The 15728-nt window shown below is 39.3% G+C and overlaps 1 protein-coding gene across 50 annotated transcripts in view; it reads right to left on the reverse strand.

Moving 5' to 3' along the window:
• ANK2 (ankyrin 2) overlaps positions 1 to 15728 on the reverse strand; it is a 330735-nt gene that overhangs the window by 20714 nt on the left and 294293 nt on the right. For 37 of the 50 annotated variants that reach the window (XM_038581821.1, XM_038581822.1, XM_038581831.1 and 34 more), the window contains 3 exons: positions 14120 to 14242; positions 12095 to 12127; positions 9933 to 9954 (listed from right to left, as the gene is read on the reverse strand). In XM_038581821.1, the coding sequence (XP_038437749.1) occupies positions 9933 to 9954; positions 12095 to 12127; positions 14120 to 14242 (178 nt within the window). Of the gene's footprint in view, positions 1 to 774; positions 7027 to 9932; positions 9955 to 12094; positions 12128 to 14119; positions 14243 to 15728 lie in introns of all 50 variants that reach the window. The other 13 variants (XM_038581813.1, XM_038581806.1, XM_038581808.1 and 10 more) reach the window with 3 other exon arrangements.

Here is a 15728-nt window from a genome sequence, read left to right on the forward strand (position 1 = left end):
AGAGGCTACTTCTCAAAGCCATCAATGGTTTCCTTTTTTATAATTCCAAGGGTCATCATCCTCTCACGGTCACTTACATCATGCAAAGTTTGAGTTTTTGTTGTCTGCTGCATCTAACTGGAGTACATTCTCCATTTACCTGACACTCTAATGAAAAGCATGTTTGTTTTGTTTTGTTTTGTTTTGTTTTTTATACCTTATATTTGTATCCTTAAAGTTTTTACCAGTGGTATCTGATATCCAGCCTTTTGAGTCAAAAACAGATCCACAACAATTGGAATTTCATGATAATGTGAAATCTGCTTGGGCAAATGGCTTCCTAATGATTACAGAATTATTAAGTACAAATTATTTTAAAGTACTTGAGGGTAAGAAAAAAAAGCAACGAATCCTTACCATATGAAACAAAGCCCAACATATTCATATGCAAAAGCAAAAGTGCTTAATTTGAAGCTAAGCCCAGGACTTCAGAACAACAAAACTCAAAGCTTGCATGGCCTTACGTGCAGCGGCTCGAGAAAGGCAAGATCACCATTGCCTGTTTATCATGTTTATGTTTTCCATAAGCATTCTCATTACTCAATCTTGAGATTGTTTTCATGGACAAGAGTACACAGAGAAGGCACAAAACACAAAGGGCTTACACAAACACAGTAACCACTACAGAAAGCTTAAAGAAAATGAGACACAAATCACCAAATAAAAGATATACAGAAAAACTATATCAAATTTATGACATGCGTAGCACAGGGAATCCCAGTGGCTGGCAAATACCTTCAGCATGGTCATGGCCATTTTCATCAGGGATGCGTTCAATCAGAGTCTCAATGGACTCATCCCAAATAGGCCTTGTGTCAAAGATGTCCTCAGGAATTGAATGCTCGGTCTCAACAGGTGGCAGATTTTCAATTACTGAAACTTCCAGGGCACTACTACTTTCATCATCTGAAACCAATTCTTGCTCCCTTTCTGACTGTGTAAGTCTATCCACTAACTTGGAAGCCTCATCACTAATCTCCTCAAAGAATTCTATGGAGTTCCTATAAAGGTCAAAGAAATGCTCCTTACTTTCTTTTGTGGGGCTCACAGCCCCCTTGCAGGAAGATGTGGTGCTTTTGCTCTTAACTGGCAATCGGGATGTAAATATCTTTGGTCTTGTGGCTCCCTCTTCTGATTCTAACTCAAGCTCCTCATCCCCCTCTGTGCTCTCTGTTTCTGTCTCAGTGTAACTTTTAGTTTTTACTGGACATTTGGTCTTTGAGTCCAAAGGACTGGCATCAGATTCAGATTTGCTTCTACTCTCTGGTGTTCTGCTTGTCATGTCCTGACCCTGAGGAGCCACTATTTTCTGGAGAGATGAATCTAGATGCAAAAGCTGCTGTTCTACTCTTTGGACAGGTGCTTTCACAGGGATTTTAGACTTTGGTTTTATTTCATCCTCTTTACTTTCCTCATCCAGGCTGGGTAAAAAATCTTCAGAAAGGGAATTCTCATACTCCACAGATGGAGGTGCTGGGGTTGACATGGGTAAAGTCCTTACAGGAATTTTGGATTTGCTTTCAGCAGAAGGCACATTCTCCATGGGTGCAGTAGGAATTTCAATTACGGATCTCTGTTCCTCTGGGGAAGAATCAGGAGAATCATCATTCCGATCTGAATACACAGACCTGGTAACTGTGGAAAAATCTAACTGAACATGTACAACTGGTTCAGGGGGGTCCGGGCAAGATGTATTTTTCACACTAGACTTAGGAGACATATCACCCATTTGCATGGTGGGAGGGTCCTCGGCACCTGCAGAAGGAGTCTCTTCCATTGATATTTCAACAGAGACTGAATTCCCCACATGGGAGTTAAGCTGAGCATCTGAAGCAGATATTTCCTCTACTTCCTCACTCAGGTCATCTGGAAGTAAGTCTGCTTCATCACTCACTGCTTCTTTTGATTCTAAGAGAGCTAGTGACTCAGCTGATGTTTCCTGTTGTGGGAGCTCAGCCCCAGGACTCCCTTCTTTCATGTCTTCAGAGACAGTCTCTTCCCTGGATTCTTGACCAATTTGGAAAAAGTGAAAACTTTCATCTGCATAGGACCTTTTGGTCATATCAATGGCACCACTTCGGGTCATCTCAAACAATTTTCCTTCCTGAAAGAGAAATGGGTTTTGCTCACTGGTTGGGGTCCCCTCCTCAGTTGGGGTCCTTGCAGGAGTGGTGTCAGGGGTGGTACCCTGTGATTGTCTGTCTACCATCAAGCCAAATATCTTTTGCTCTTCCTCTTTCACTCGAGCCTCAAAGGCTTCATCATCCTCACGGATTTCACTCCAGGAATCAGAATCCACATCCGTTTTTGTGATGATGACTTTGCTTATTTGTTCACCAACAACTGCTGATGTATTTGGCACAGAAGGCTCTAAAGATGAAGGGGCTCCATCTGATTGCCTTTCCCACAAGATGCTTTCTTGTTTGGATTCTTTTTCCATGTTTTGGTCCTCAAAATTAGATTCTTGGCTTGAAACAGTTCTATTGGAGGAGCTTGTTACTACCACGTCTTCAACAGAGGATGTGGTGGTAACAGAATGTACTTCTGAAGACTGAAAACTTGTGTGTCTTGCCTCTGTTTGGGTTTTGCTTTCTTCACTGGAGAAAAAAGATTGGGAAGGAACATTTTCGTAAGGGCTTATTACTTGAGGATCGTAAATTTCATCAGTATCGGCTGGGTCAGACGCTGGAACATCCACGGACAATTTGTCTGTTTGAGTAGTAGTCAATGAGTCTTGAGTGGAAGAGTCCTTTGGTAAGCTTTCAAAAGCTTGGTCGGTTTTGGTATCCTCCGTTTCTGTAGTAGAAGGTGGAGAGAATACGGCTTCATCTAATTCTTGTCCTTCAGATATTGGAATATGAGGCAAAGAGGACAAAGATGAAGGGCTTTCACTGGGGCAATCTCCTTGTAGAGATTCCACTCTAGAAACATCAAGCTCTTCTCCTTCTGTGATTTTTTCATCAGTGTCTTGCAGAGGTAATGATTCTTCATGGATAACTTGCTGCTCATTGGTATCCTCCCTAGGGGAGCTGTAGAGACCTGAAGATATGGGAGTGACTGAGCTGCCAGGACTCCCAGTCTCACACCCGTGGCCATCACAGACTTCTGTTTGAGCAGCATCTCTGTCCAGATCATCATCAAACATATCTGGGCCATCAGGAGAAATGGTAGGACTCTCCTCAGGTACGCAGGATTCATGATCTTTTTCTTCTTCTGATTTACCTGATTCTTCCTGAGTATCTTCATTCATTTTGAAAGTGTATTGTTTGGAAACAATAGGTTGAAACTGTACTTCTTCGGGACTGGAATTGGAGTCGATGCTGGATGGAAGTGGGGAGGGAGGTTGCACTCGAATAACTGGCTCTGGTAAGAGGCCTGAGTCGGCACCTTTTTTCAGCTGTGCTAACTCAGGTTCACTCTCTGAGGAGGAAGAAGCCTTTCTGCTCTCTGATGTTACTACCACAGGGACATCGCTTTCATCCTCCACACTCTCCATATGTTTTGATTCATCCACATCTGCTGTATAGTCAGCATCTGGGTCAGAGGACGAAGAAGATTCTTCTTGCTTGGGTTCTTTTTTGTAGTCCCTTTTCTGCTTTGCTTCTTGTTCAAGTTCATCAAATGTTTTTATTTTGGTTACCATTTTAAACATTTCCTCTTCAGGAGTGAATCTCTTTTTCTCCCCATTTTCCAAGTCATCCTCCTCCGCGCATTCATGAATTACAGCCGGTTTGGGTGTGCTTGCATCTGTGGCTTTGGGTGTGACCTCATAGCTAATTTCTTCAGAGCTGGGGGTGTCAGGAGAAAGGGGGCTCTTCCCTGAGCTCTCTACCAGTGACGTCTGCTCAAGACTGTCGTCCTCAGCACTGCCGTCCGGGTCTCGGAGCAGCCGGGACCGCATAGAGGCCACTTCTGTCAAGAGTTCTGTTTTGGCTACGGCTGCAGGGAGAGGAAAGTGACTTGGGAGAACTCCAGCCTTCATCTTTGGTTCCACGGGGCTACTTTCAAGAGAGTCACGGCAAGGGGATTCTTTCAGAGGACTGGGCTCCAGAGAATCTGGAGTTTTGTGTGAGGAGTTATCCTCCAGCACAGGGCTGGCTTCCAGGGAGTCTCTGTGGCTCACTGCAAAGGATTCATCAGCACCGGGGCTGAGGACCTCACTATCTCGGCTAGGGAGTGCAAGTTCTAACCCTTGGGGACTCCTAGCAACTCCCTGGGGCTTTGATTCAGTTCCTGTGCCTGTCTTTACAGAAGCATGAGGCTGCGGGGAGGCCCCTGTCTCATCTGAGGGCTCAGTGGTTGTGGATTTCCGAGCTTCAGTATCGGTCTGTGTCTTGTGGGTGGAACCAATACCTGTTGGTTGAGGCTCATCAGAGGATGCTTCCTCAGTCAATCCTTTGGGTGTTTCCTTTGCTAATAACACACTACAGCTGCCAAGGGAATCATCTTCACGTTTGAGGCATGTGTCTTCAGAAGAAGGGTCCAGGGTGGCCTCCTTCAGCAAATGCTCCGCTGAGGGCTCTGTGCCTTTAGTGACCACAGCACCTTGCTCTTCAAAACCATCGGTGATGTCTTTGACTGAGGGATGTCCTTTTTCTGAATGAACTGCTGCTGGTGTTTCTACCTTGGTAGTTTCACTTACTTCCCCAACTTGCTCCTCACTTTTCTTTGGTGAGAACGAAAGGCTTTCTGGGCTTGTCTCAGGCGTCTCCGCTAGGCCCTCATGCTTATAGCTTTCTTCCGAACTAATCTGAGGGGTCCCTTCCATCAGGCTGCCACACGGAGAACCTGGCACCCCTTCAGGTTTCAGGCTCTCAGGACTGCCATCCAAAGCACCATTTTGTAAAGACAGAGCCGGAAGAAATTCATCTTTCATGTAATCTAGTGGAAAGGTTGTGTTGAAAGGACTAGTGAGTACTTGATCTAAATGGAGCTGTACTTCTTCCGTCTTCTCACTCATTCGGAATTGTTGGTATTTGTCATTGTCTTCCAATTCTTGCTTAATGACATCAGAAAAGTCAGTGGAGGTTTTCCTATCTGGGCTGATCTGAAGATCCATGTCTCCCTGTTCATCAGCCAGCTTTTCTTTGGGAACTTCATTTTCTTTATGGCTTTCTTCTTCTGGTGCTGACTGAACAGGTTCAGGTGTTTTGTGGCTAAGAGCTTTCTCCTTTTCTACAACTACATCTTCCCTCTTAAACCCTACGGAAGAAGCACGGACTGCTCTCTTGGATTCAGAAACTCCTGTTACCACAAATCTCTGGCTTCGTTTGATGGTCTGACTCTCTGTTTTCTGTGTCTCTCTCTGGTTAGCACCCTTTTCTTTTTCTACTCGAGCTTTGCCTTTTTCTTGTGGCTGCTTCTGTTTTGCTGATTTGTGCTCAAAGAGTCCAGTCTTATGTTTGGATGGGTCCTGACCTGACTGGAAAGCTTTCATCAACTCCCGAACAGACATTGTCTCTTCGATTCTTTCTGTTTTTGAGGTGGGGGATACAGGGGGCTGCTTTTCCGTTTTCCCAGAAGGCGACACAGGCAAGTGCTTGTCAGTTTTCCCAGAGGTTGATACAGGTGGATGCTTTTCTAGTCGTCCAGCTGGTGACACAGGCAAACGTTTTTCTGTTCTCCCAGGTGAAACTGGTGCATGTTTCTCCACTCTCCCAGAAGGTGATACAGGTGGGCGTTTGTCCATTTTACCTGAAGGTGAAACAGGTGGGTGTCTTTCTGTTTTTGTAGATGACACAGGGGAGTGCCTTTCAGTTTTTGTCGAGGGTGATACCGGTGAGTGTTTCTCAGTCTTACTTGATGATGACACGGGGGAGTGCCTTTCAATTTTCGCAGAGGGTGACACAGGCGAGTGTTTCTCAGTTTTACTTGATGGTGATATGGGAGGGTGCCTTTCAGTTTTTGTAGAGGAGGAAAGAGAAGAGTGTCGTTCTGTTTTAGAGGAGGGTGACGCCGGTACGTGCCTCTCTGACTTCAGAGAGGGTGATGCAGCTGGATGCGTCCTGTGGGTTATCTTTTTCGGCACATCCTCTTTGCCTTTGACTCTGACGGGCAACTTGCTTCGACCTTTCTGTTCATCTTCCACTCGTTTCTGAAGGGCCTTAACTTTGTCCTTTATGGAACCGATGGGAGTTTCTTCTATCAAAGGTGAAGTGGCCTTTACAGTGGGAAGAGGCTCAGGGGCTAAACCTGCATCTTCCTCTAATGACTCTTCTGAACTACATTTTTTAAGTTCACTTTTTTCTGCACTACCTTGTACGCTTTCCTCTTTTTGTTTCTGTTTTTCCTTTAATTTCCTTCTCACTGGCTTCTTTATTCCCAGGCTTGGTTTCTGTTGTTTCTGTGCACTCTGTGTCTCTGGGGGTGCATCTTTCCCTTCATTTTCAGAGCTCCTGCCAATAGGCGGAGCCTCACGCTTCTCCCCTGCTCTCTCTTGAGCTGTCTGCAGGTGCTTTTCATGAGGAGACACATAGGACTTTAGATCCTCAGTAAGGTAGTTCACTAGCCCAGCTGAGTCTTTCTCTACTTTGACGTTGCTCTCCTTATCTAGTCTAACCTCTACGCACGGGTATTCGGTGACTTCTAAAGGTGCTTTTAGCTTAGCCTCCTCTATTTCCTCATCACTGACAATCACCCACTCCTCTTCCACTAACTCTCTCTCCAGCTGAGACCTTGGCATACTGCCTTCATCTCTCGCGCAGGTTCCACTTCTCAGGATTTCATTCACTTTCTCTAAGTCCTCTTTAACTCTTTCAACAATTTCAAAAGGCTCTCCTGGCTCTTCCTCAGCAGCCTTCACCAGCTCCTTCACTTTGATAGAACCTGCCCTATCAGACACATCTGTGGTCAAGATGGCGGTCATTTTGATCAAATCTTGTTTCATCTCAGAAACTTCAGAGAGCAAGTCCGGACTGGCTAGGACAGGAACTTCATTAACCAGGTGACTTTTCAGGACAGATGTTTCTGTAGACTCTGTCTCATCATCTTTGATGTGAATGAAAAACATTGAAAGTAAAATGGAAATCAAAAAATATATCGGCAAATGTAATCAGGACTGAAACGACACAGTGTCTTTTCCTGTTGTGGCGGGAGGGACAACAGAATGGGCTGGGAATGGTGGATCCACAAGGTCTCAGGATACAAAAGCAAAGCAAGGCTAACGGAAAAAAAAAAAAAAGAACCAAAACTGAAAAGGAAAAATGAGCAGGAAATAACTTGCTTAATTTTCTCACTTGTAGCACATCCACACATACAACAAAGCTATAACAAATAGCCAAGACAGACAGACACACACACACACACACATCACAGATCAAAACAAAGAACGGACGCAGTGAAATTACACAGAAGTATCTCAAGATTGTTCAGATGTTACAGATCGATGTTGAAAAAAATATAAACATGGGAAAAAAAAAGGAAAAAAGCATTAGAAATTGCAGAAAGTTGATTTCCTCTAGGAGAAAGCCAGTAGTAGCAAACTCAGAATGCCTTCTAATGATATATATATGTTTTTTAATCATATGAAAATCCAGAATTCAGTATGTTTTGTTCTGTCAATTTACAATGACACATAAAAGATGTCTGAATCAGCTGCAAACCGGCATTTCATCTAAGGGAAATTCACACCTAACAATGAAACGAATGGTCTTGTGCTAAGAGGCATGGTCCTTTCCTTGGAGCAACCTCCTGGTTTAGACACAAAATGGACAGACCAAGGAGGGAAATAAAGGAAAGGAAAGAAAAAAATAACAAAATAACAACTGTGATTAAACTTATTATGTGAGTCCAAAGTTAAAATGTGATGCATGGCAATCCAAATCAGAGACAGTCACACGGGACACACGCACAATTTATGTAAGCCAAGTTATTTCCATGCAAAGCAAAGGTGGAGGAAAACTGGTGGGAGAGATGGCTTTGCTGAAATGCATGGGTAGGAGGATGGTTAAGAAATTAGAACAAGTATGTAAAACATTACTGTGGTGAAGCATATTTATTTCCCTACAAGTCTGTACATAGGTGCTGAATGTAATATATTTGAGGAATAGGTAGTGGGGACCTGCACCCATTCAAAGCAAAAAGGAAAACACTGCGTCACACTCTTTTAGGATTTGCTCTTGAAAAGAATTAGGAAAGAGTCCCTTCAATAGAGCCCTTCTTTAGAGATTATCTCATACCTAGATGATTATTTAAGGATGGTCTTTAGACTTAAAAAACAAACAAACACAAGTCTATGTTTAAACTTTAAAAAATATTCACAACACTTAGGAGTCATTCAGAAGAATCTGTGGCATTATAGAAATATAGTAACCTTTTCCCTTTCCTTTTTAAATGATTGAGCCAGCTGGATGTATTACACTTCAATTTCTACTATCTGGTATTCAAGAAATAAAGGAAAGGGTGATTTAAATAACATAGTAGTCCCGAAGAAGAAAATGGGATAATAAAATCTCTTTTTTAAAAAAGGAATGAAGGCAATGATAATGTCACTTTTTAAGCAAAGAAAGTGTCTTTTCCTGAGAGAACTGTCATTTGTTGAGGAGATAAACTCTGTGACTATGCATATATAAAGATATGTTAAAATGGTTTATATCAATGCAAATTTGTTCATGTACAAACCAATGAAAACACCCAGAATTTCAAATAATCTAGTCCTGAATGATGATTTAACATAAGAGCAAAGAGACTCTCAATTAAAAGCATTCTATGGGTGCCTGGGTGGCTCAGGCCATTAAGCCATTGCCTTCAGCTCAGGTCATGCATGATCCTGGAGTCCTGGGATAGAGCCCTGCATTCAAATAAATAAATAAAATCTTTTTTTAAGAAAAGCATTTCAATAACAGTAATTTACATTGTACTAGGTCTTAAAATAAAAAAAAAAAAAAAAGCCCCAGATCATTGCCCAGAACCAGATGGCCATATCAAACATGGTTCTAAGTTTTCTCCTTTTAAGAATAGTACCCTGAAATGCAGGGACTCAAAATGAATTTTTAAATGAATAAGCAATAAAAATTAGTATTTTTTCCTTAAACTATCTGGGGGCATAAAAGCAAGAAAGAAACCTGAAAAATTCAACTTCTTCCACACAAGAAGCCAGAGTCACCAGAAACAGGCCCCAAAACTAAAATGTTAATGAATTGTTACAAACCCAAAATGAGTTCTAAGATAGATCTCTTAAGGTCTGTAAAAACCAGTTCTCTCTGTACAAAATTATGTGTGGGATTTGCATCATTATTTAAAATTAGCCCTATAATGGCACAATGTTGTGATTAATAATTTCATCCAGGAGGTTTTGATTTTTGTATTCTTGGTTCTTACTTTTTTCAAAAAGTTTCACAAAAATCCGTTAGACCTCAACCCGAAAGAAGTCAGTTATACTTCACCACAGTAAGAGGTGCTAAGGGGTGGGGGTGGGGAAAGGGTTGGCTTTAGCTGAGAACTATTAAGACAGTATCATTTTTGCAAGTGTAGCCTGCAAAAATAATGAGCTCTCTCCCCAAGTCAGTGTTGCTTGATATCAAAAAGTGATACTGTCATGTCAGTGCTTTAAAAAAAAAAGAGATGACAATGTTATGCTAACAAATGGACAAAAACAGTAGGGTGGGTTTCTAAACAAGCATAACAGCAATAGCAGGATTAACAGGGGTATCAAAAGAAAGTGAATGCTTAGATGAATAATCATTGCATTTTACTGCTAATTAGCTCACAAATTAGGTATTTTTGTAATTTAACTGGCCAAGCTGCTTTTCTAAGTAGACATTAATGATTAATAAGGACAATATAAAAACATAATTATTACAGTGGTTAGTAATGGCAACTAGCTGCATCTTAATTCATGCTTCTCTTTATTGTAGCCAGCTTTCAAAAAAACTCAATTTTATTTAAAATCTTACTTTTTTCTGATGTCATATCGATCTGAAAGAAAACATACATAAATTGAATGGTTACAAACTGTGTCTTGTTTCACAGCCCCTGATGTGCAAATAAGCTCCTATTCATAATCACACCCACAGGGAGATACCAGAAGCTAGAGGAAGGTCAGGGATAATTTGCTACAGTTCTTCCTGAGAATCTCCTTGATTCTTATCCTAACTTGGAAAAAAAATCTTTCTAGACGTTATAGGTGGAAAGTACTTTTTAATATGTTATTTCTAGGAAGATATGATCCAGGGTGCGTTTGATGTTAGAAATATTTATTTAGGGAAAAGCCAGGAAAATAGTTAAGTGGAAGTTAAACAGTGTCAATTTAGTGGAGAAAAAGAAGGAAAGAACAAATAACATGCCAGGGTAATACATTCTACAGAAGTAGTTTCGTTATCATTAATTACAAGCCAAAATTCCAAATCCTGAAAAGAATACAAACTGGATCTATTGCCCTGCATAGCTTCTGAAAATATTCAATAGAAAAATCATAAACTTAATGCAAGAAATTCATTTAAACATAGTAAAAATGGTTTTATAATTGCACTGCTCTTCTGTAAAGGGTGTAGGTACCACTTTGAACAGCTTTGATGATAAGAGTCACCAAGTGCAGGAAGGAAACTATGTGAGACAAAGAGTGGCTCTACAATTGAGGGTAAGGATGACATCTGTCTTGTCATAATTAGTACCGTATATGGTTACATACGGCAGGACAGTGAGTTTATCATCAACCCTCTTGTCCTGCTCTACTGCCGGGGTAGGAGTAAAAAGTGAATTCAGGGTGATTCTCTGCACTGAAAAGGCCTTACATTTTAAGCTGGTGGGTACAAGGGTATTTATTATATTTTTATTTATGTTTCTGTATTCCAAATCCATCGGAGTAACATTAAAAATATAAAACTAGGGGGATCCCTGGATGGCTCAGCGGTTTAATGCCTGCCTTCAGCCCAGGGCATGGTCCTGGAGTCCTGGGATCGAGTCCTACATCAGGCTCCCTGCATGGAGCCTGCTTCTCCCTCTGCCTGTGTCTCTGCCTCTCTCTCTGTGTGTGTCTCTGCCTCTCTCTCTGTGTCTCTCATGAATAAATAAATAAAATCTTTAAAAAAAATTAAATAAATAAAAATATAAAACTAGTATATTTGAAAATATTTATGTGCAACTAACAACAATTACATTTGTCTATCTTAGAAACAGGAACCAATACATAAATAGGAAAGTAGAAGGAATTTCCCAATGACTTCTTTCATTTCTATAATGTTTGGGCATCTTCAAATCTTTATATGGGGAAACAAACACAAATGTGTCTGAACTATCAGAGAGGTCTTATTCAAGTGGTTCTTTATTCAAGGTAATCTCTCGAAGACTTGCTTTCTTCATCTATGATATGACAGCACAGACCTCACAGGGCAATTGTGAAGATCAGTGTTGATGAGGTACATGGAGCATTTAAAGAATCTACCTTGTAAGAAGTGCTCATGATCGGCAGAGTTCTGCATTATAATATTATAGTCTAATGGTTGAATTATACACTCCTTTAAGTTTTTAGTCTCAAACTTTTCGGTCTTAAGATTCCTTTACACTCCTAAAAATTACTGAGGATCTTGAAGAACTTTTATGTTTATGTTTGATATATACAATTAATTATCTGTTTTATACACTAAAACTAAGAAAATGCTAGAACCCAAGTATACACAACTACACATTCCAGAGTCAGAGCCATGATGTCATCATATGTAATGTAGTCTCTGGAAAACTCTGCTATAGCTTGTGGAGATATGGGAGGTAAAAGACAAAAAATGTCTCAGTAACCTTAAAAAAAAAAAAAAAAAAAAAAAGCTTTGACCTCCAGGCATCTCCAGACCAACCTCTGAGAAATGAAATAATGGCTTGGCCTTTAGTAGTTGGTAGAGAAACACATATTACTACACAGAGACAGGTAACAATTGACAGGGAAAGCTTTACTGTTGTTTGAATTCAGTCCACGAGATGAAAAAACAGGCTCAGAGGGGTTAGGTAAACTGTGACCCTCCTATTACTAACATCTGTATAACCCTTCTAAGAACACAGATTATGTGCTCTTATTAGTGGTTATAGCAAATACAGCTATCAACAAGAGACAGTATCATACAATTACCTCTTCTTCCTGTTCTTGATCTGACTCTGATTCCTTGCCGCCCCAAGATGCCATGCGAGATGGAAAAAAGAAAGCAGGAAGAGTAGAGAGTATTTAGAAGAAAAGAAAAGATTAAATACGCTGCCAACAAACATCAACAGGCAAGCATACAGCCAGCATACTCTTGTTTTTTTTTCTTACTAACAGTTTATAGAAGACAGGCAAATAATTTAAAAGGATTGATTTAAATGTGAAAGTCTAAAGATTAAAGAGGAAAAAGACCAAAACTATAAATATACTAATTCCTTAGGCAAAAAAACTAAAATTACAAATATACTTATTTCAGATACTAGGTTACTAACATCCTTAAAGTTTGATATTTAATTTGATGCATATGCCCAGAGAAATGGTGATGATATTTCCCAGTCATTACAGATATTGGCTGAAAATGTTAAAAGCCACAAATAAGCATATGGCGAAAATATTTTGAATACATAGGCAATATTTAGTAGTTCTATTATAATAAAGAGCAACTAAATTCTAAAGTTTATCTAAAGTGTACAATGTTTGGCATTGTTTTCCTTTTTCTTTTCAGTTACTAAATGGAAAGCTGTCCAGGACCATCATGGAATTAATGATATGTCTTAACTTAGAAATACAGTGTAATAACAAACACTTTCTTTTAAAGCACATTGAGAGTTCACTGAAATCAGAGACAAAGCTCATTCATCTTTACACATCACTCAGGAGGACTGCCCACAGCAGTACGCATTTTCTTGTGTTCTTATTTGGCATTCACTTCGGTGACTCACAAATACACAAACCCCAAAATACATTTTGCATCATTGGAGTGTGATTAGATTATGCTCACTGAGGTGGATATACCTATTGCTGTATTCCAATGACTGGAAAAACATGCATGTTTACTTATACAGATAATATTTCACTTCATTTTTATCATATAATAAGAATTTGCAATGTTAAGCATGATGCTATGGGCTTTTCTCTATGTGTCTGATCTCTATTTACAAGATTAATTGGTTAAAAAAAAAAACAGGATTAATTGGTTAAGAAAGATATACCATGGTGGGTAAAAAGAAGTGTAGAAGATGCTTTGTATTGTGGAATCAAGACTTAGGGTTTTAACTATATTTCTAGGTCTCCAGGTCTTATCTGCCACTACTCATGCCCCTCCCTAACCTCTAGTACACACCGTGGCATCCCGCTGCAGCCCTCTATAGACTGCCATGGGGTGGGGGAGGGGAGGTTCTATTGGGAAGAAGGTTGGTTAACATTTTTTTTAAGTAATAAAAATTAAGTTATCCTCAACATTTAATTCATGTAGTTGTCATCACAACTTGATCAAAGTAAGCCAGGAATTCTGTAATGGTGAGTGATCTGAATACAAAGTAATACCTGGTAAGGAGACTTTGGGTCAGGAATTGACAAATTGTTCCTTTTCAACAGTGTTTCAAATCTACTCCTTGTAACATGGGAGTATACTGTATACTAATTATGTTAAAATAGTCAAAAAATTATTTTGATAACCCCAAAATATTATAGATTATAAGATGAACAGGTATTTATTTTAGCAATAAGATAAAATCTCATGAGGTTGCTTGGAATTTAATAATATATAATCAACTTGTGAATTGGCAGAAGCCAATGGACTCATAATACTTTGGTAGGGCCAAATGGACTAGTATGATCCCAGAAGGGCACATATAAACCAATGAAGACAAAGCCAACTTATTTTTAAAAATTAGTCCAAAAAGTTAAACCTTAAATTCACATTTTCTCTCTTTCATATCTAATACAGATTTATAGAAAATTTTCCATCAGAGTCAATGTAATGCAAAATAAAAGAGAGCTCCTTTTTTTCCTTACTCAAATGGAATATCACAAATCTGACAGGGAATAAAAAATGATTGTTACATGTGCTTGCATTCAGTAAAATGCAAAAAAGCTTTTGCTTTTACTTATTTTAAAGGATTTGAAAATTAAATCCTATAGAAATGGAATTGCACTAAGCAGATTTGACAATACCTTTGTATAAATTGGCAGGGTGATATTCAAATTGCAAATAGCTTGATGCACCAGGCCTCTTGTGGATTTTGGCTCTTTCATAAATGATAGTCGCCCGCAAGGTTCCTGAGTCGTATCACGTACCTTGAACAAGAAAGGCATCCATACTTCACACAGATATGATGTATACTATTTATTTTAATTAGGTAATACTCAAAAGAAAGAATGAGGAAAAAAATCAATTCATTTGATAACGCCAAGGATATAGAGATGTTTCTTTCTCTTTTTCTATTATCATTTAGAATGATTTTTACAAAATCATTTTACAAAGTTGTGGTAAAATAGACATGCCATAAAATTTACTGTTTCCATTTTTTCACTTACCATTTTTAAGTGTTCGATTTATTGGCATTAAGCACATTCAAAAACTTGTACAATTATCACTGCCATGCAGAATCTGTCATCATCCTAAATACACACTCTGTACCTATTAAATGACAGCTCCTCATCTTCTGCCGGCCCCAAGTCACCTCTATTCTACTTTCTATCTCTGTAATTTGCCTCTTCAGATACCCTAATAGAGTTATACAATGTTTGTTCCTTTTGAGTCTGGGCTGTTTTACTTAGCATAATATTTTCAAGCTTCAACCACGTTGTAACACATATCAGAATTTCATTCTTTAAAAGAATTATGTTAAAACATACATAAAACTTATCATTTCATCCATTTTTACAACCACAGTTTAGCAGCATTAAGTAGATTCATTCACACTGCTGTACAACCATCACCACCATTCATTTTTGGAACTTCTTTGTCTTCACACACCAAAACTCTGTTTCCATTAAATAAGAACTTTTCATTTCTCCCCTCTCTCATCCCCTGGCAACCACCATTCTATTTGCTGACTCCAGCATTTGACCTTTCTAGGTACCTCATACAAGTGGAAACAGAATATTTGTCCTTTTGTGTCTAGTTGATTTCACTTAGCATATATCCTCAAGGTTTATCCATGTTATAGCACATATCAAAATTTCATTCCTTATCAAGGCTGAATAATATTCCATTGTGCCTATATACCATATTTTATTTATCCATTCACCTGTCAATGGATATTTGGGATGTTTCCACCTTTTGGCTACTGTGAATAATGCTATTATGAATGCTGGTATGCAAATAACTATTTGAGTCCCTGCTTTTAGTTCTTTGGGATATATACCTAGAAGTGGAATTGCTGGATCATATGCTAATCTAGGTTTAAATTTTTGAGGAATCATCATACAGTCTTCCACAGTGGCTGCATCATCTTGTATTCCCACCAGCAGTGATTGGGGTCCCCATTTTTCCACATTGTTGCCAACGTTTGTTAGCTATCTCATTTCATTTATATATTTATTTTTTAACCACTGCCATCCTAATGGATACGATGTGGTATCTCATTGTGGTTTGAATCTAAATTTCCTTTAGCTGCGGACATCTGTTTGCCTTCTTTAGAGAAATGTCTAAGTCCTTTGCTCATTTCTGCATTTGGTTCATAGAACGACTTTTGCACATCAACAATATAGTACTGGCTTAATTACACAGTCATTTGTGTTAAATGGATCAATTACCCTTCAGCAGATACAGGTTAAT

This window comes from Canis lupus, chromosome 32 (assembly GCF_011100685.1).
Source record: "Canis lupus familiaris isolate Mischka breed German Shepherd chromosome 32, alternate assembly UU_Cfam_GSD_1.0, whole genome shotgun sequence".
In the NCBI taxonomy this organism is placed as follows: domain Eukaryota; kingdom Metazoa; phylum Chordata; class Mammalia; order Carnivora; family Canidae; genus Canis; species Canis lupus.